The sequence below is a fragment of the Chroicocephalus ridibundus genome, chromosome 13 (genome assembly GCF_963924245.1).
Source record: "Chroicocephalus ridibundus chromosome 13, bChrRid1.1, whole genome shotgun sequence".
Classification (NCBI taxonomy): domain Eukaryota; kingdom Metazoa; phylum Chordata; class Aves; order Charadriiformes; family Laridae; genus Chroicocephalus; species Chroicocephalus ridibundus.
Window position 1 is genome coordinate 12,714,873 of NC_086296.1, and position 20,015 is coordinate 12,734,887.

Here is a 20,015-nt window from a genome sequence, read left to right on the forward strand (position 1 = left end):
GCCTTTTATTTAAAAACAAGCAATCAACAAAAGCAAAACACTGGCCTGTGTTATCCTCTTAACAGCAGGCAAAGCTGCAGCAGCAAATGGATCTGCAAAAGAATCACATCTTCCGCCTCACTCAAGGTCTGCAAGAGGCTCTAGATCGAGCAGATCTTCTGAAGACCGAAAGAAGTGACCTGGAATATCAGCTGGAAAACATTCAGGTGAGGGTGAGAAAACAGTGAGCAGGACTCTGTCTCCCCATCCTTTAGGATGTGATCTACCATTTCTGTGTGACGCTTTCCTTATACTGTTTTTTAGCTCTGTTCTGCTATTGAGTTATCTGTTTGTTTATTCTGTTAAGATGAAATTTCTTGTATGTGTGTGGTTCACAGGTCCTCTATTCCCATGAAAAAGTGAAAATGGAGGGCACTATTTCTCAGCAAACCAAACTCATTGATTTCCTGCAGGCAAAGATGGACCAACCAGCGAAAAAGAAAAAGGTGGGTGAATAAGGTTTGAGAGGCATGGAATGCAATGACGGTTTTGTGATTAGTTACGTGCTGTGTATTCATAATACTCTGTTTTATCTTTCTTTGTGTAACACAAATGCGTCCTCATTTAAGAGCATTCTGAGTTGCTGAACGCAAACTTTACTAGGCAGAATGTGTTCTTTGTGGCTTTTTCAGTATTTTGTTATTCTTACAATACTTAGGTTACAACCCAGTAGCTACACCTCAGTGAGGCTGTAGGAATACAGAATTTTAACCATGCTGTTTTGTTTTTTATTTTAATGGTAAGTATGTATGTGTGTATGAGCATATTGTGTATCTAGAGTGGTTGCCTTGTAGTTACAGCATAGGATTGATTAGTCAGGCGATGTGACTTGTCACATCTTTGTCATAAGACGTTCTGTCATTTTGAATTTAGTAATTTAATTTTAACGACGTATTTTGAGATCCTCTGTTTAGATGCTTTCGGAAACTCAAGGTGTGAGTACTAACAGGTAACGTACGTCCCTCTTTAAATTAATCCATATCTCAACATTTTCTCTCCAGTGCCAACGTGCACTAAAAATCCATCCTTACGCATATCAGAATTATCATTAGGCCCTCTGGCCGGACTGCCACTAGCTAGTTTCACTTTGCCTAGTTTAAGCCATCTCTTACTAGGAGTTAGGAGTTGTCTGTGTGTTTCTGTTGCTAGGGCCTGTTTAGTCGGCGGAAAGAGGACCCTTCTTTACCCACACAGGTTCCCCTGCAATACAATGAGCTGAAAGTGGCACTGGAGAAGGAGAAGGCTCGTTCTGCTGAGCTGGAGGAGGCTCTACAGAAAACACGCATTGAACTCAGATCTGCTCGTGAAGAAGGTAGGGGTTAACAGAAAAGGTGAATCTGGAAGGAGGCGCACGTTTTTGGTCTGAAAACGTGCTTTAATTGTGTGCCACTATAGCGATAACATCTGTTGTTTAATTCTTATCTACTGCTGTGAAGATGCAGTAAGGCTACACTTTTTTCTGCGGGTTGTCACCACTGAACGGTTACACAGAACCACTGCTCTGAAGTAGTGCTTCATATTGGTTATGTTAATGAGTGGCATTTATCTTGTCTGTAGCTGCTCATCGGAAAATATCAGACCACCCTCATCCATCTACTCCAGCCACAGCCAGGCAGCAGATCATCATGTCTGCCATAGTCCGCTCACCAGAGCATCAGCCTACTCCGATCAGTTTGCTCGCGCCACCCTCCAGTCGCAGGAAGGAATCTTCCACACCAGAGGGTAGGTTCCTGGTGATCTTTTCTTTTTTTGCAGTCTACTATTTCAATGCTATCTCTTTTTTTAAAATTTCAAAACCAGATTTTTGTCATGATAGGAATATCAGGTGATAAGTCTTGCTTTTGTTTTTGGTTTAAAATTCTCTATTTGGGTTATATAATTTATTTCTGAAAACTTCAGCCATAAAAAGTAATTATTAGCATGAATTGTTTTGAAAGCATGTTTTTTTCAAAGGAGTATGTTTTTCTGTATTACTCTCTGCATTGATCAAATGGATTTATGGCTGTTCCCTTAGCAGTTAACATTTTTTACTTGTGTAAACTGCAGATTTGTTCTGCTAAGCAGAAAGATTCTATCGAGACTTTTGGTAAAGGGAAAAAACTTCAATTAGGCATAAAAGGAAGATACCGGGTCAAAGATGACATTGGTATCCTGTTAACTAGAAAAAGGGGATACCTTTCCATATCCTTGAGAATGGAGGGGAGAGAATCATCAGAAAAAATTAAAGGATTGAGGGCTTTGCTCATTTATTCTTAGTTAACCAGCATTGCAGAGTGAGTGCTGAACCCAGAGACTCTGAACTAAAATCTTTAGCTGGAAAAAGCCAGAACCCACAAACAGGTCCAGCCATCGCAGATAGGTGCTGGGGTGGCAGAGGGTGCTATAAGGATGGGTAACGTTGGCATGGGAAGGAGGACGCGTTCATCAGTAGAAGACCATGCCTTGAAGGATAAACTGTGTTCAGTATAAATCCACTAGCAGGGATTTTGGGTATGCTTTAAGATATGCTGGCACGGATGGTTAGCACGAAGGCTGTACGAGGAAGGCCTGCTGTGTATTGATTACAACATTGGAGGTGTTGAAGGGTTTGTTAGCTGTAAGCAAAATGGAGAGATGAGTTTAGCACGTTGTAAGAATGGGAGCTGAGTGCAGACTTGAAATTTAGATGGTTTGATTGCCATAATCTTGCGACACCAAACATTAGCCATTTCAGTTCTCCAGTCTGTTCTCAAGTGGCACATTCTGTGCATCTGTATAAGGTAATTACTGAGGTGGTAATGTAGCTTAAGATTTGCAGATTGCGAAGGAAAATACTGTCTACGTTCAGCAGGGCTTTGATAGAGATATATAGGCACTTTTTATTACCTTGGCCTTAAATGCCAAAACCCACTATAATTTTCATCTCTATCACAGTTTTCATCCTGATAATAAATTTTGTCACTTCCAGAGTACAGCCGACGCCTGAAAGAGCGAATGCATCATAATATCCCACATCGTTTTAATGTGGGGCTAAATATGAGAGCAACAAAATGTGCGGTGTGCCTGGATACTGTGCACTTTGGACGGCAAGCATCTAAATGTCTGGGTAAGAAGAGTGTGTGCGTAAACAAAGTGGCACTGGACGGTAGATGAAAAAGCATCAGCCGTCTAGAGGAGATTTTCAGTGAAAGCTGAAGAAAAGAGGAAGTATGAAGACTTCGAAACTATTTGGTGCAAACATTCTACATTAGAAAACATCTGATGGTTTAGAGTAGAAGGAGATTCTTGTAAAAGCTGGGGTCTGTGCTTGGAAGTTGAGGCAGCTGTGTCATGATTTTTTTTGTCATGTAACAGAAGTTTTTCTCTGTCCTTTTGTCAGAGTGCCAGGTGATGTGTCACCCAAAATGCTCAACTTGCTTGCCAGCTACTTGTGGACTGCCAACAGAATATGCCACGCACTTCTCTGAAGCGTTCTGCCGGGATAAGATGAATTCTCCCGGGCTGCAGCTGAAGGAGCCAAGCAGCAGTCTGCGTCTTGAAGGATGGATGAAAGTGCCGAGGTACAAACATGAATCTTGGTGCCGTATCAGGTGCTGAAACATTTGGAGCAGTTCCTTATATTATCCTGGCTCTTACAATGTGATAATTGGTACATACCCATTACAATTACTTATTAGCACTGAAATTTGTCATTCTGAGAGTTGCATGCTTGTTTTATTCACAATCCAAGCAGAAAATCCAACATGGCTTTGTGCTTTTTTTCTTCAGGAATAATAAACGTGGGCAACAGGGCTGGGACAGGAAGTATATTGTCCTGGAAGGAACGAAAGTGCTCATTTATGATGCAGAAGCAAGAGAAGGTAACTTAGCATTTCTAAGAACAACACTTTTTTTAATCTTCAGATATTGTTTGGTGAGTTGAGAGGCTTAAAGATTGTTACCGCTTGCTGTGGCCACATGTAATTTAGCTAAATCTTCTGTAATGAGGCAACACTGTTGTTTTTCTAGACCCTTAACGGTTTTATTGGCTGGTATGTCATAATAATCCAGCTGTGAAACGTCCAGTCTGTATCCACTTCATTTTGCTATCACAACTATTATCTTGCTAATTACTTGTTCGTTCTTTCTTCATCTGTCCCCCCCCTTCTCCCTGCAGCTGGACAGAGGCCTCTGGAGGAATTTGAGCTCTGCCTTCCTGACGGTGACGTAACTGTTCATGGAGCTGTAGGAGCTACTGAACTTACCAATACAGCAAAGACAGGTGAGAATCTTATGTAGATGAGGTCAAACGGATTTCATCTGGCTTGCCATCGCTTGGCATTCTGTTTAGCTGAGCAAAATTTTCTCCCTTTAACTTTTATTCTGTAACTGTGTAATTTGGAGGTTACCTCTATTTGAATTAGGTGAACAGGTCAGTCATCTAGGTTTAGTCACACGTGGGCCGTTGCTTCTGTCATGGTAGTTGAACTGTGAATAATATCGTAATCAAGCCAAATGGAAGTAAATTTTAAGAGTTTTGTAACATACTTAAAAGCACTCGGTTTATTTAGATTTCTTCTCTCAATGCTCGCTATCACGTGTGAAGTGTCATAATTCATGCCACCATTGTGCTCTAACCAGAAAGTCTAACTTAGAAATACTGTGGGGTGTATACAGTCTCTTATTATGAAAAAATGTTGATGTTTTGATTTGTATGTATTGCATAGAACTGATGAAAAGATTATGTATGTCTTGACTTTAACATTAAAGGATACAGCTTGTTAAAAACAAAGGTTTCCATAACCAATTTTTACAGATTTTTCCTGAACAGTACAGGGAAAACTTTAGTCAAGTGGCTGTTTTTGTACTTTTTTTTCACAATGGTATTTCTTCCTCTTTTGAATAAAAGGCAAGAAATTATTTTTATTTAGTAGAGACAGCATTGTTTGTATGGATTGCATACGTCCAGGCAATATTTAGCTTTAAGTAGCTAGCCTGTGCAGGACCTGTAAAGGAGAAACCTATGTATAAGTTGCTATGGTAACACATCAGAAGTACAACTTCTCTCCAATGAGGCTGAAAGGTGTTGATTTTAAGTCCGCTGACAATATTCCAAAAACTAATCTAAGTCTTATTCTATCTATATAACATCTCAGATGTGCCATATATCCTAAAATTGGAGTCTCATCCACACACCACTTGCTGGCCTGGTAGAACACTCTACCTGTTAGCACCCAGCTTCCCTGACAAACAGCGCTGGGTCACAGCACTGGAATCAATAGTGGCAGGTGGGAGAGTTTCCAGAGAAAAAGCTGAGGCTGATGCTGTGAGTATAAAAGTTTCATTTAATAATAAAATATTCTGGGAGGGAGCAGAGTTTTGAAAAATAATTTTTCAGTATTTGACATCCTGAGGTTTAACTTGAAGGTAAGTTATTACTTCTGCCTTATGATGCACAATATGAGTACTGGGAAGCTAATTCATTGTGAGACTGATGCTTTATGTTACAATACCCTTCTTCAGACTCGGGGCGTATAGTAAGAACATCCCAAAATTATATCTCTGTAATTTCAGCAAACAGGAAAGGAAGAAAAAGCAGTTAGGACATGGTTGAAATCCAATCGCATAATGCACAACATGGAATGAGCAAACCTTGAAAGAAAGAAACAAGCAAAAAGCTCCCTCCTCTCCCATTCTTACGGAGTCAGGGTTTTTAGTTTCGTGGGGTGGGGTGGGGTGTGTTTTTTAGTTTAAATTTTAGTCCTGGTAAGAATAAGAGGGCAAATTGAGTCGGTTTTGTTTTGGATAGCCTTTTTCATCATTGTTGCACTGATAACTCTCTATTTTCTGATAAAATGTTAGCTTTGGAGGTAGGGAATATCTAACTAGCATGAAATGTCTCTTTTCTTGTGCTAGCATTCCTTTGTCTCTAAGAAAAATACACGCTCCCACCAACGTTTGGATGGTTTTTTTTAATCCTTCCCCTAGGAAAATTTCACTGCTGCATTGCAGGAGATGGGGGAAAGGGAAGGGATAGGGACAACAATAGATTCTATCTGAGTTTAGGTTAATTCTGATCAGTTTGCCTGACTGTGTTTCAGGTAGATGAAAGTTTACTAATTCTTTTGTAGGAGGTATCCTTGCAACTTTTAGCTTTCTGAGAAAAAGAAATCTGTGCCAACTGTTTTGCCTGTCTCAAATGATGACCGTACATTGTTAAAATACTAATAGAGAAAGAGATAAAGATTAGCTCAACAAAAAAAATGTATCTTTTTGTCATTTGCAGAAATTGCTTGGAAATTCCCTGCTGAAGCTAGAGGGTGAAGACCGTTTGGATATAAATTGCACAATGCCCTTCAGTGACCAGGTAATGACAATGTTCAGTTGGGCCTCTCTGAGTATCGGGTATTCCAGTCATGGAAATGGTATCTAAACAGCAACACGTGTAATTATAGACTTGTTTGTTGGTTTGTTTTTCCTCTTTTCTCGTAAACAGTATCATCCAAGTTCGCTCTTGGAGCGTTCCTTGTTCTCCTCATGCAGTCCTATTGTTCTTTTTTTCCTGTTGTCACTGTAGGTCGTACTGGTGGGTGCAGAAGAAGGTCTCTATGCCCTGAATGTACTGAAGAATTCCTTAACGCACATCCCAGGAATGGGTGCTGTCTTCCAAATTCACCTCATCAAGGACCTGGAGAAGCTACTCATGATAGCAGGTAGGGGCTACGTGTTGCCATTTGTCCTGCAGTAAATACGTGGTGATTGCTCTGTACTGCGGTGCCAAAGGGCCAGGCTTTCCTGGAGATTCGTTACAGGCTTTTTTTCTTTTTTTTTATCAGTATATTGCCAGGAATCAATTACTGTGGTTAACACAGGGTTGTTTGAGGTTTTCTTGTAAATGAACATGTGAAGGAAGGTTCAGTTAAACCTTCACGAGAAAGTGATTTCTCAGTTTCCAAAGCTGAGGGAGGGATGGAGGAACCACAGACAAAACATTTCCAGCTCAGGGGTTAGTCGTCATTTTAAGGTCAATATAAAAAGTGTTGAGCTGATCAGTGAGCATATCTCTTCCTAATCACTACATAACTTTTCTTTTTAACATGGTTAACCATTTGAGGACCATGATGTGATCACTGTGGCTTAAGGCAAACAACTCTTAATGTCTCTTCCTCTAAACACTAATCCATGGAACAAAATTGGGACTTCTTTTATGGTTTGTTTAAGATTCCTTATGAAAGGAACACTAGCTTTAATCTCTCCATCTGTGGTTTTCCAGAGATAATCCTTCCTACACTGATGTAGGCATGTTGAACATTAGGGCGTATCTTCATCTGAAAGCCCAAATTATCAAGTGTCTATATGACATTTGTAGGGAATGAAAAACAAATTCTCTCTCTTGTTCTGTTTGTTCTGCGTTTTTTCCCTTGTAAAGATTTAACCTGTCCATGCTTTATTGTGGCAGTGGAGAAAAAAACAATTGGAAAAAGAAAATCTCACACAAAAGTAGGAGAAGGCTACGTTACTGTGTCCCCAGACTTCTGAGAGGAGTTGGGCTTGGTCTATAATGCAATTTATTAGGGCGCTTCTTGGAAATCCGTTGCTGGTTCTGTTGGCACAGAGAGGCTAAAGCACCTTGTACTTTAAGAAGTTCTGAAGGGTAAAAGAAAACCTCCTGCCTAATTTTGAATAGTGTCCTAATGAGGCCACAGTTGTTATGATCTAGTAGACCTTGGCAACACTAATAACCCACAGAGACAATGGCTGTTCTCCCAGTGGATTTACTGCCTGTTGTGTGGTTGGGTTTTTGTAAGTTTTCTGTTTCACTTTTAATAGCAATAATATGGAATGAATTCTACATGGTACCTTGTGACTGTTACCACAGTAACAGCCGGTAATGATAAGCTGCTGCTTAGGTAACAGAACGGACTTTTGTAGAGAATAGGGAGTTTTCCCTTCACGAACTGTAACCATTTTTGTTTCCAGGAGAAGAAAGGGCCCTGTGCCTTGTTGATGTAAAGAAAGTGAAGCAATCTCTAGCCCAGTCTCACCTCCCAGCCCAGCCCGATGTCTCACCAAATGTCTTTGAGACTGTCAAAGGATGTCACCTGTTTGCTGCTGGCAAGGTGGGATACAGCTCCCTCGGGCCCCAGACCACCCTTTAGACTGCGCTGAGCTTAATATTAACGAAATCAGCATCTTTCTTTCACTGGCAACAAATCCAACGCCTGTATTCTTCGTTTGTATCTTTTTGTTCAAATAAGAAGAGTATAGGGGCTGAAGAGAGGCTGAGCTGGGGACAGTATGGAGGATCTACTACCAGTATGAATAAATGCAGTCAGGATGACATGACGGTGTGGCCTGAACTGCTACATAAGAAGAAATGCAGGATGGCACAGCCTCCTCACAGCTGACTTCCATTTTGAGATTTATAATTAGTGAATTCCATCCACTGTTTGTTCTTGAATGTCATGTAACAATTTCCAGGCTAGCAAATTTACTTAGGTGTTTGCGTCACTTGATAACTCTTGATATTTACATTAATTCCCAGTCTTAGTCTAGAACATTTATCCACAGCAAAAATTCTCATTAACAATTACTTCTACGGACTACTTTGATAACAAACCGAGCATCACTCATTTCGAAGTGACGGTTAAGATGACAGTTTCGGGGGTTCAAGTTTAGACCTAACCTTCTTATCCCTTTTAATGAAACATTTTTCTGTGGAAAATCTTCTAATTTTTTATTAACTTCTTTCAAGAATAAAAAGAATCAGAAGCAATTCAAATTCACATTCTTTTTTGAGAATGTGAAGCAGCTTTTCACTATTTCACTAATTCACAATAACTACGCTATTAAAAATGTACTTGCTTGTCTCTGCAAAGTTCATTTTGTGGCAAGAGGTTCTCAGATCCATTTCACACGCTCAGCATTAGAACTTACCCTGTATTACCATCCTGAACTATGCTTGTAATCTTCCTTACAGGTTGAGAACGGTCTTTGTATCTGTGCTGCCATGCCCAACAAAGTGGTTGTTCTGCGATACAACGAGAGCTTGAGCAAGTTCTGTATCAGAAAGGTAAGCTTGGTCACTCCCTTCAGTAGTTCAGGTAATTCAAACATTGCACCAAGACTTCGCTTTGGAGCAAACATCTTAAACCTTTTTGCATGCAGAAGGAACATTTTTTGTCAGGTAAAATGATAAAAAAATTGCAACGTGCACGGACTAAAATTGGAGTAGGCCGCAATTTCCTTTAATAAGAGTTGGCAGATTTGGAGAGATGCAGGACACAATGGTGATTTTTTGAGATACCGGACTCAATATCTCGGTATAAGCTTTAATCATAACCTCACTTACTTACCCAAAAAAACCTTTCTTCTTAATTATCCAGCAGTGTTCCCTCACCTCTGTTGTCTTGAGAGAAATCCATAGGAAATGACTTGTCCCTCCTGTGCAGTTAAGGAAGGAATGGAATGGGTATCTGTACCTGTGAAAATCAAGGGGTATTTGGTATCATTCCATCACAGGATAGGCAGCCGTTTCCCACACGTACCCTGATACACGTGTACGTTCTTCTGGCCAGTAAGACGTAGGTGGCCGTGTAGCCCATGGCCATGTACCCCCCTCCTCTGTATGTCACCCTGTCTACCTGCAACACCGGCACCCCGCGGTACTGGTACAAGTGTTGCTTATTTCTGCCATGCGTGGGAATGGGGTACGAAAAGCAGACCTACGGCAGCTCTTCTTCACACAGCCAACTGCAAGCAGATAATACTCGAGCATCTAACCCCTGTTCCTCTTGAAGACAAGTCCAATGAACTGTCATGAATAAATTTTATATGCTCATACGCATCCAGAAAAACCCAACATCTTGGGGTTCTCTCCTCAGAACAGAGGTTAACCACTGCCCGCCTTAAAATGGGCTGGTACCCAGAAACTCATGTCCTCTCCAGTTCACAAGGTAAGGGATCTTCAGGTCAAACTACATATCCCTGGGAGTTTCTGCAGGTTACTTTGAAGGCACCATTTCAATTTACAGCTTGACTGAGGCTTTTATCCCCAAAGTGCTACACTTGCGCTGCTGTATGGGAGCAGAATCAGCACAGTGACTCACCTGCTGGCCTCCTTGGAAGTAAAGACTTGATGGAGAAGATCTTGGCACAAACAATGTGGATGGCAGCAAACCTGGAACATCTACAAGCATTGTAGCTGATATCAACTCTTGCTCAGGGTGGAGCAGCAGCTGGCAGGAAACACTGAAGATGCAGCGTCACCGTCCTCTGCTAGTGCTGCCACTCACCGCCATAGAGCCAAGGGCCTCCACAAGGGCTTACATGCAAAACGTGCAAAGGCGTGTTTTAGAAGACAGGTTTTCCTTATTTTCACTAATCCAGACAACTGAATTTAGATCCTAACAAGATGGCAGCAAGCCCAGAATGTGCTCTTCTGTTCTGCCAACTAAATTTCCAGATAAACTGGGAATTATGCAAGGAATCTTCTCCTCAGAAGATCTGGGGATCTGTGGGTTGTGTCAGGCTAACCTGCAGCTGTTCCGTCACTATGCAGATCATGGTGGACAGCAAGTCTGTGTTACGCTGTACAAAGGAAGGAAGATTGTGTATATTGGTCTTCCTTTTGCTTAAGGAGCCATCAAGCTAATTTCTTAGGTGTTAACAGCAGAGCTGCTTTAGGGAGCTGATTGTTTCTGTTGGGGCAATCACAGTGATGGACATGCCCACGGAGAAGAGTTTTGCTCCGTGGGTTATAGAGAGTTTGGGACTTGACTGGCGTCAATCCTGCTGCGGTTGCCTTAGAATCGTCTGTCTGTCTCTCTAGCAGCTGTCCTGATTCCTGGTGACTTCCAGGCTAGGAAGTGATCGTTGTAGCACAGCTATTCAGGAGCTGGGAGGGTTCTGACTGATAGAATTCCTCGTGACAAGTCTGTCATTCAGCCCTTAAAACGGCTCATTCCTGGTCTTAGATGATCTCCAGACACTGTTCAGACACGCAGCCGTTGGCACGGCTGTGACCTGCTGTAAGGAGGGAGCCACTCCCTGCTGCTCCAGAAAACTGAGCTACAGAGCAGAAGAGCATCTTCAAGAATAGTGTGTTCTTCCAAAAGGAAGAGGTTCGTATTAGGGTTAGCAGCTGGACTTGCTGACACGCGAGGCTATATTCAAGCAAGTATCACTTCCAACAAAACGAAACTCTTTCTTCTAGCAAGAGTGCTTTTCCATAGGCTTTTGAGAGACTGCTGGTGACTTTGAGGTTGCCGTCTCTCCCTTTTATAAAAATAAATGTGGCAATATATAATCTTCAACAATAAGCAAAATCTGTGAACTGTTATAGGGAACTAATATTGGTCCATACTTTCCTCTTTTCCAGGAGATCGAAACGTCTGAGCCTTGCAGCTGCATCCATTTGACCACTTACAGCATCATCATTGGAACCAACAAGTTCTATGAAATCGAGATGAAGCAGTATACGCTGGAGGGTAGGAGACATTTCCTGAGAAACGCATCAAGTGGCTCCACAGATTCTTCTGGTGGGGCTTTTCTAAAGCAGCTTAGGAAAAAAAGTCGGTGCTGAGCAAGCTGGTTTTCTCCATTCTCTTTGCAGAGTTTCTGGATAAAAATGACCACACTTTGGCCTCTGCTGTGTTTGCTGCTTCCACCAACAGTTTCCCAGTCAGTATCGTCCAAGTGAACCCAACAGGGCAGAGGGAGGAGTATCTGCTGTGTTTCCATGGTAAGCGTGTGGTGTGGTTGGGCAGTTGTTGCGGTACGTGAACTGTCAGAAGGTACCTAAGTACTGTTGTAAAGGAAAGCTGAGCTGGCTTTCTAGTACCTGGTAATGAAGACTTGTTGAAGACTGTGAATCTACAAGCCCTGGAAGAGCTGTGGCTGGTGGTTTATAAACAGTAGGATGCACAGGGCGTTGGCACTAAAATAGCACTTACTGATCCAGTCTGCTGAGGGGCTTTGGGCAGCTCGCCTCTGGCTTAGAAGTTCTCCGTGCCTGTGGCTCAGGCACCACAAGTAGCCATCTCTGCCTAAAGGGACGGGGTTGTAGTCCATGTCAAGCGCAAACAGGTGTTTGATTATCTTGAGAAAACGTTAAGGGGTTTTCAAACTTTGGCATTCTTGACTGGTTTCTGTCCAGACAGATGAGACCTTTTGATCTTCTTGTGATGAAATAAGAGAGGGTGTTATTTTTTCATATAGCTGCTTTTGTTGACCCTCTAGGATAGTGTCATGGGAACGCACAGCATGTCTTCAAAAGCCCACTAGCAGTAATTTGGGGTGAGTTAGGGTAGGAGTCTCTTAGTCTTCCCAACTGTAGACTGAATAATAATCTTACCTTACTTGGTATAGAGAGACCTAGAATTGCAGTACCTTTTGGCACTGAAAGTACTCCTACATCGAACCAATTCAATGTCAATTAGAATAATTCATGGCACTCTGGGATTTGCAAGACAGTAAGCACCCTGTCCCTGCTAAAAAGCCCAGGAACAATTGCTTTTGTCCCTTCAAAAATAAATTAATAAAATTCAGGCATATGCTCATGATATGATGTTACTTTTCTTGGCAGAGTTTGGTGTCTTTGTGGATTCCTATGGAAGACGCAGTAGGACAGATGACCTGAAATGGAATCGCTTGCCCTTAGCTTTCGGTAAGTGCTGAGGGACATTCCCTTAGATTTATGGAAATTATTGAAACTGGGAAGCATCCCTGGGGGACAGGTATTCTTCACTCAGTGCTTCCGTTTCCTTTTCCCTTGCCCAATTCACCCAGAAACTATGGAGATTCTCCCATGATTTACAATCATTATAAATCCAAATGGCAGAACTTCTGAAGTATAAACAATTTGAGGAAAGCTAACCCAAAGTTATATTTCTCTAATGTTCCCAGTCTGACAGTGATCGGACTGGCCAGTGGCATTTTTAGTGATGCTTGGAAATTTTGAAACAGTCAAGAATGGATAATGTTGGTGTGGTTCCCTCAGGCCTTTCGCGCTCCCTAGTGGGATTTTGTTCAGTTACTAGTCTGTTTGTAATGCCTTTTTCATGAATCTTTGGTTAGGGAAATTCCTGAGATACAGATAGTTTCAAAGCAACAATTCTTTAAGCCTGCATCTCCCGGTTTAGTAATAGACTCTGCGTCTTACTACAGAAAATGTATTCCCTTAGTTTTCCCAAGGGGCTGTGAGGCTCCTTTGTGCTCACTGATGCTCTTTAGAAGTTTTTAATGGAGAATTTTGTTTTGTTCTTCCTCCCTCTGTGCTGCTCCTTCAGCCTACAGGGAGCCCTATCTGTTCGTGACCCACTTCAATTCCCTTGAAGTGATCGAGATTCAGGCACGAGCTTCTCTAGGGTAAGTTGTTCTCTTTTAATCACTTTGAACAGCATGTGCCGCAAGAATAGGTGTGCTTCCCTGGAAACGGTACAGTGTTGTCATTGTAAAGACTTTTTCCTGCAATTTTACCCAGAACTCCTGCACGAGCCCACTTGGAGATACCAAATCCACGGTATCTGGGGCCTGCAATTTCATCTGGAGCTATCTACTTGGCCTCCTCCTACCAAGACAAATTAAGGGTGATTTGCTGTAAGGGCAATCTAGTGAAGGAGAACAACAATGAGCAGCACCACAGAGGATCTTCTGCTACGCGCAGGTATGGTGAAGTCCGTGTGTTATGGTCCTTGCGCACCTTGTGAGCAAACTTTTTCCCCCCAAATGTTGGATGCCCTTGTTCCATTCTTAGAGACAGAGGCTGGCGTTAGCCAGCCGTTGTAATGCTGGAATGCAACAAGGAGTAGAGTTACTGATGTTTTAAAACCCAGAAGGCAAAGAAACATTAACTCTGTAGGAATATGTGGGTAATCTGCTCCATAAATGCTTTGTGATCTTCAGCTGGTTGCCTTTTATGTTGTGATACAGCTGTGACTTCAAAGCTTGGTGAGCTTAAATGCTGTTGATATGACAGTAAACATCAATTGACTCTAACAATCTCTAAAGCAAGAGCCCCTTCCTCTTAAATAACGAGTAAGCCTTAGGGAGACAGAGTTGGGAAGTTGTGACGTGGTCTTGTTCTGCTCAGCAGAACAGCGATACTTCAGACGGGTGAATAAATACTGGGGTTGATAGTGCCACTGTGCACCGGAAACTGAGGAATCCAGGATTGTAGTTCATCCTAGCCTGGCCTGAACATCCTCGAGTTACTGAAAATTTTGTATGTATGTGAAAAGGCATAGATCAAATTTTAGTGTACTTGTATATGGAAAAGTATACTGCTTAAGATATGAAAACATGGCCTTTTGTGGCTGGATACATAGACGTGACTTACATTAGCAATTCATTAAGGCACTTTACGAATGTTGCTAACGTAATAAATACTCAGCTGCCAAAATACCTCTGCGCTTTTCACCCTGGCTCAGGGAGGTCTGATGCTTGTTCACCTAAACACAGCTGCGTGTTTGGGGGAAGTTACATTTTTGCTAAAAGAAAATGTAACGTGAGGTTTTTGTCGCTCAGCTGTTCGCGTCCATTATTTTTGAATGACAGTAGCCCAAACAAGAGAGGTCCGCCCACATACAACGAGCACATAACCAAGCGGGTAGCATCAAGCCCAGGACCACCGGAAGGTCCAAGCCACCCTCGAGAACCAAGCACACCACATCGGTACCGCGAGGGAAGGACAGAGCTGCGGAGGGACAAGTCACCTGGGCGACCGCTGGAGAGGGAGAAATCTCCAGGCCGGCTTCTGAGCACCCGCAGAGAAAGGTCCCCTGGAAGACTGTTCGACGAGAGCAGCCGAGGACGAATGCCTGTGAGTGGTGCCAGAACTCCTCTTGCTCAAGTCAATAAGGTAAGTCAGGAGCCTGGAGAACTTTGCTGTTCTCAGGAAAAGGTGTGGAAGGGCTGACGATACTGTAAAGTACAAGAGCAAATCAAATTTCACCTCTTAGCCCCTTCAACTTGTATTCAGTCTGAGCACAGACGGTAACTCACTGGCCCTGGGAACACCTTCCCTTGTGCTCGTTGTGGAGCTGCAAAAGCAGCTTGACTCTGCAACAGGCTAAAGTCCTCCAGCTCTGAAAGCAAAGATGCATTTACCAACAGAAATCAAGGTACTGAGGACTTGAAGGGGGGACAGTGTCTGGAGAAAGGAATGTGGGAGCCCGTTGTGTTCAGCGTGATGCTGACAGTCCTTGCCTTTGTCAGAATGATGCCCCCCGGGAGCGGGCAGGCAGGCAGCGCTGGCTCAGCGGCAGCAGCAGTAGTTGGGTGATGTGCTGCTGCTGCTCCTGTGCGTACGTGAGAAAAATATGTGCAACTTGTAACTGTCATTTTATTTCCCTGGCAGGTCTGGGACCAGTCTTCAGTGTAAGTCTCAGCTAGACAAAGTTACTCATCTTGACCTGCAGGAAAAACAAAGGAAATATACTGAGTATATGCACTCCATATGTCTGCTGCCCAGCTACCAAAACAGCATTCCTGGGCCAAAGCTAGCTCCGCACTGGGAGACGTGACGCTTTCGAAGATTGTTCGCATCTCAGTTAATTTCTCTGCACTTTCCTGCACTCCTGTTTTTGCACTTTGTACTACTGTTACTCTTTCAAGCAGTTCATGAACTTTTTGTATTCGCTTTAGTCCCTGGTAGTTCATCAAGGAAATTAAACGGGACTAGAGTCCCACCCCAGGTCTTTAATGTGGTTAGCATCCCTTACCAGATAATTGATCGTAGTTCTGAGACGTGCTGGGAATTCCTGATGGCCTGGAAACAGAAGGGCCAAGGTGAGTGAGTGAGTCTTTCAATAGAAGGTGTGATTGGATATTCTCGACAGAACACAAGAAAAATTACTTCCGATTAGTCTGTTCACCTGCCACTTCTGAAAGTTATTTTGTTCTCACTAAAATTGCTCTAGAGCAGCTCTGATGGGGAGGGAAGAACCCTGCTTTAAACGATGCCATGTGCCCGGCCCTGAGACAAAGTGCATTACCTGTAAGCTACTGGGGTGTAAGACTTTATCCAGGTCTTCTGCATGACAGTTCACTGCATGCTGCTGCACCATCCCTGGCTGCTCTCTCCTTTTAGGTTGCTTTGCTGAGTAGTGTATTGTACCTCACTTGTAAATTAACTGAAACCTTTAGATTACGCTGCAAAATAACCGTTAATTACTCTGGAAATTTGGCAACGAAGAGTTAACAAGCCTTATTCTATGACAAGAATTACAGTCACACTTGTGTCCTCCTCTCAGCACTGAACGTGGTCCCTTTAGAAACGCCACTGTAGTCCCGACAGTCCCGCGGTCCCTGGAGAGACGAGCAGCCCAGGGCTGGCTCTTCCCGTGATCTGTAACTTGTCGTACAATAAGAACCAAATGTCATGGCACAAGAGGATACTCACAATGAACAGCTTTAGTGGTTACGGAACACACCTTCGCCTTGGCTTCGCTGATCTAACCTCGAGCCATTTATTGCTTTCTATTCTCTTTTGCTGTGAACACGAAGCAGAGAGCAAATGATTTTCAAAGCAGGTTTTGACCATTCAATCTGCAATAGCAACATTCTAAGTGAACAACCATGTTCTTTACAACTGGAAAGAGCAAAACTGCATCCAATCTTCCCTTGGCCACACTCTTAAACTTCTGCTAGTCCCTTGCAAGCCTGTGCTAACCTGTTCTAGAAACCCATAAAAATTCAAATGCCTTGTCAGTGTCCTTTAGCGAGTTTCATGAATATTGTATTCCGTTCTCTTGTCTGTTGGGTCGTTTTAGATCAGATGATTTGGCAGGAAACTTGCTGAAAGTTTTTGTCTCCTGGTCTGAATACTTTGAAAGGTCACTGAGATCAGTCTTTAAATCTTTGCATCTCATGGAAGATCTTCAAGACCTCAGAAATGGGCTTGTTGAGTCCTGAAAGTGTATCTCTTGTGTCTTGTTCGTGAAATGCTTCCTGCTATAGAAATAGCGCAAAGGACTGTACATATTTACAAGAAACTTTATATTCGTAACAAAAGGGAATTGAATTGGTTTCTACTTTTTTATTGTAAACTGTGCGTTTTTCAACACTAGCTTTTTGTTTTAACGGTGGTTGTGGACAGCCATCTTCAGACACTGGAGGGGCCTCAGCTTACTCCTCCTGCTCCCATGAAGAAATATTGTAACATTAAATTGCAATTGAAGCTTGTTAGCGTAAATGAGGTTTTAGGTCTCCAAAAGTACAGGATTTTTCTTCATTACCTTTTTATTATTGACAAGGGAGGGAACCAGAGGGACAGTTCAAAGCTCCACCTGGAAAGTCTTGAACTTTGTTGTTGAACAATAACCAAATAAAACAAATAACTATCTTGACTGGCATGGTGAAATGAACGCTTCCTTCTATATAGAGTACCACTGAGCCATCCTGCCATTGCACCCAGCTGTGTAATTATAGGCGTCAGAGCTTACCAAAGAGCTACCCTGGACAATATTTAGCATTTGAATAGTTGTTATTCCCTGAACAAGTAGCATAAGCGGCTTCACAAAAACAAAGCATGTTCATACCAACTAAAACAGGTGGATTTGTCCAAATATTTTACTATAGCAGCAGTGAGCTGCGAACACCGACAGCTAAGTTCAGCCCTCACATACCTCGTGCTCTGGGTAGAGGCGAGACCAGTGTGAGCAGCTGGGAAAACCATCTCACCCTGGTAAATGACCCCACGCATCTTCAGCTGGAAAACAAACCATCTAATTAACAATAGTGTGATCTAATGACAGGTTTGGGATTTATCCCAGCAGTGTACTGGTAGCAAAGCGGACGGAGATAGTTACTCATCCCACTGCTGTAATATGCTGGTGCTTTAAGGCTAATAGCTGCAACTTTAAAAAAAAAAGAATAATTCACAAATCAAGTCCAATTGAGTACAACCTGCAGAGTTACTGTACATCTTAACTTACACCTGCTGGGAAAACTTGCTAGATCAGACTTAAATGTAAATACATCTATTTTTAACTGAACCAGTTTTTACAGGGTCTGAAGTATTCTTTCACAGGAAGAGGTTTTTAATATTCACACTGCTGCCTACAGTAACTTAATTTGTCCTCCTACTGTTGAGTGTTTTTGGTTTTGTGCACATACCCGCCCCCTTACCCCAATAAAGGGCTTGGTGGAGGGTGTGTGGGCGGGTTACTAATAGCTCCTCTTACATTTTGGTCTACATGACATTCTTCATGAAAATGCTCTACATAAAACCCAAGCTGCTTGATTTATCTATTGTGCCTACTATCTGATGTATATGATGAAATGCTAACTTGTTAAATGTTCCTTTATTTCTATTTTACTGTGCACAAAGAATACTTATTTAAAGCTCATTGTTGCAGTCCTATGATGCATGATCAGAATTGTAACAAAACTAAAATAATCCAGAAACTGGTGGAGTAAAAACAAAAGTATTTATTGAGCCTTTTGATTACCAAGAACCCTGCACAAATCCACTGTCAGCTTGACCACCCTCCACTGTGCTGAAATCTAGGGGTCGGGGAGGGCAGGGAGCTCTCGTTATTCCTGCCGTAGCCACAGACTGTAACGGCTTCCTCAAGAGCCACAAAAATGACTGTAACAAAAGTCTCTGCATCTACCTTAAAAAAACGTGCTCTCCTAGCAACAGCCAAGAATAAACATAACAGCACAGACTGGGAGCTGTGGGTGGGGAATGTAAGCGAGCTAATAAATCCAACTCTTGATCCAGCTTTTGCCTTTGGAGGGATTTGATTCATCCCATTACAATAAGGGAACACAGTGTGATTAATCTAATTCATTCACCTGCCAAACACAAAACAACCTGACAAAAAAAGTAAAAAAATAACCCCACGCACCCTGCAAAACCCACCCCACGGCAACAGCAAACCAAGCTCAGCCAGCGCTGCTGGTCCTGCGGCAGAGAAAGGGCCGGGGGCTGTGGCTTACCTGGGGGGGGGCGCTGAGGCTCTGGGCACCTGTTAGCTGAGGGCACCGTGCCGCCTGGCCCTGCCTCTGGCCAAGAGGCCCTCGCTCACCCCGGGCACGCAGAGGAAGGTAGAGGGAGCCCAGCGGCAAGCCCAGCGCTGGGCACAAGGCCTGGGCCCCTGGCCCTCGTTTCTGAGGCAAACAAAGCTTTTGGGGTTGCAAAAGCCCCTGGTGCAGTGCCGGCTGCACACCGTGTGCCCTGTGCGCTTCACCCTCTGAGACAGGGCTACAGGCTGCAAACGTAAAAAAAACAAACACCAAACCAAACCAAAATGCGCTCTATAAAATATTTGGTTCTGTCATGTGGCTCCACCATTGCAGCACTGATGAAAAGCCTGGAGTGAGTTATCATACATGTACTTGGGGAAAAAAAATAAAATCCACAAAGCTCAGCAAGCACTAATGAGACAAGTCCATAAGTACTGTTAAGTCTGACGTACGTTAACCTCCCTTTCTGTTCTCTGTTTCTCAACATTTCTGCTTCTTTAGTCTTTGACTTGTGAAAAATTTGTTTTGCAACCAAAAAGAAAATGTTATTAAGCTACATCCAAGCTCCTCTTGTCTTCTAGCAAAAAAATTAATTCTAGGTCATTCAAATAAGACACTCGTGGTGTCATTTCCCTGCTGGCACTAAAAGCATTTACGAGGCCTCACTGCATGATGTCTGTCTGTCTGTCTGTCTGCCAGTACACGCTCAGCGCTGCTTCTCTTCGACCACAGCTGACCGATTCCTGCCACCGCTCCTCCGCTGACACTGATCCTGCCCAGCAGCCCCCAGGCTGCACAAACGCCTTCACCTCCTTTGCTGCTGCATGTCACCGGTGCTGGGTGCCCTGCAGCGGGAGCCTGGAGCAGTGACTGCTCCTCCCTTGGCCCATCGGTGCCCAGCCGAGCACCCATAGCCCCGGTACCGGGGCTCACCTGCCCCAACGCCTCGCTCAGGCCAATGACAGCGCAGGGACCAGAGCAGGATCCGGTACACAGCTCTAGAGACACCCCCCCATCACTACAGACCCCCCCACGCCGCTTCTGTG

The 20,015-nt window shown here is 43.2% G+C and overlaps 1 protein-coding gene across 10 annotated transcripts in view; it reads left to right on the forward strand.

Moving 5' to 3' along the window:
• Positions 1-18,723, forward strand: part of CIT (citron rho-interacting serine/threonine kinase) — a 74,407-nt gene extending 55,684 nt beyond the window's left edge. For 5 of the 10 annotated variants that reach the window (XM_063350726.1, XM_063350731.1, XM_063350727.1 and 2 more), the window contains 20 exons: positions 66-206; positions 378-485; positions 1,189-1,351; positions 1,597-1,761; positions 2,987-3,124; positions 3,398-3,578; positions 3,787-3,878; positions 4,175-4,279; positions 5,154-5,323; positions 6,284-6,364; positions 6,575-6,710; positions 7,978-8,117; positions 8,978-9,070; positions 11,378-11,486; positions 11,612-11,740; positions 12,584-12,664; positions 13,287-13,365; positions 13,481-13,663; positions 14,524-14,857; positions 15,356-18,723. In XM_063350726.1, the coding sequence (XP_063206796.1) occupies positions 66-206; positions 378-485; positions 1,189-1,351; positions 1,597-1,761; positions 2,987-3,124; positions 3,398-3,578; positions 3,787-3,878; positions 4,175-4,279; positions 5,154-5,323; positions 6,284-6,364; positions 6,575-6,710; positions 7,978-8,117; positions 8,978-9,070; positions 11,378-11,486; positions 11,612-11,740; positions 12,584-12,664; positions 13,287-13,365; positions 13,481-13,663; positions 14,524-14,857; positions 15,356-15,379 (2,652 nt within the window). In that variant the 3' untranslated portion in view covers positions 15,380-18,723. Of the gene's footprint in view, positions 1-65; positions 207-377; positions 486-1,188; positions 1,352-1,596; positions 1,762-2,986; positions 3,125-3,397; positions 3,579-3,786; positions 3,879-4,174; positions 4,280-5,153; positions 5,324-6,283; positions 6,365-6,574; positions 6,711-7,977; positions 8,118-8,977; positions 9,071-11,377; positions 11,487-11,611; positions 11,741-12,583; positions 12,665-13,286; positions 13,366-13,480; positions 13,664-14,523; positions 15,331-15,355 lie in introns of those variants that run through there. The other 5 variants (XM_063350728.1, XM_063350729.1, XM_063350730.1 and 2 more) reach the window with 4 other exon arrangements.
• Positions 18,724-20,015: the final 1,292 nt, after the last annotated feature.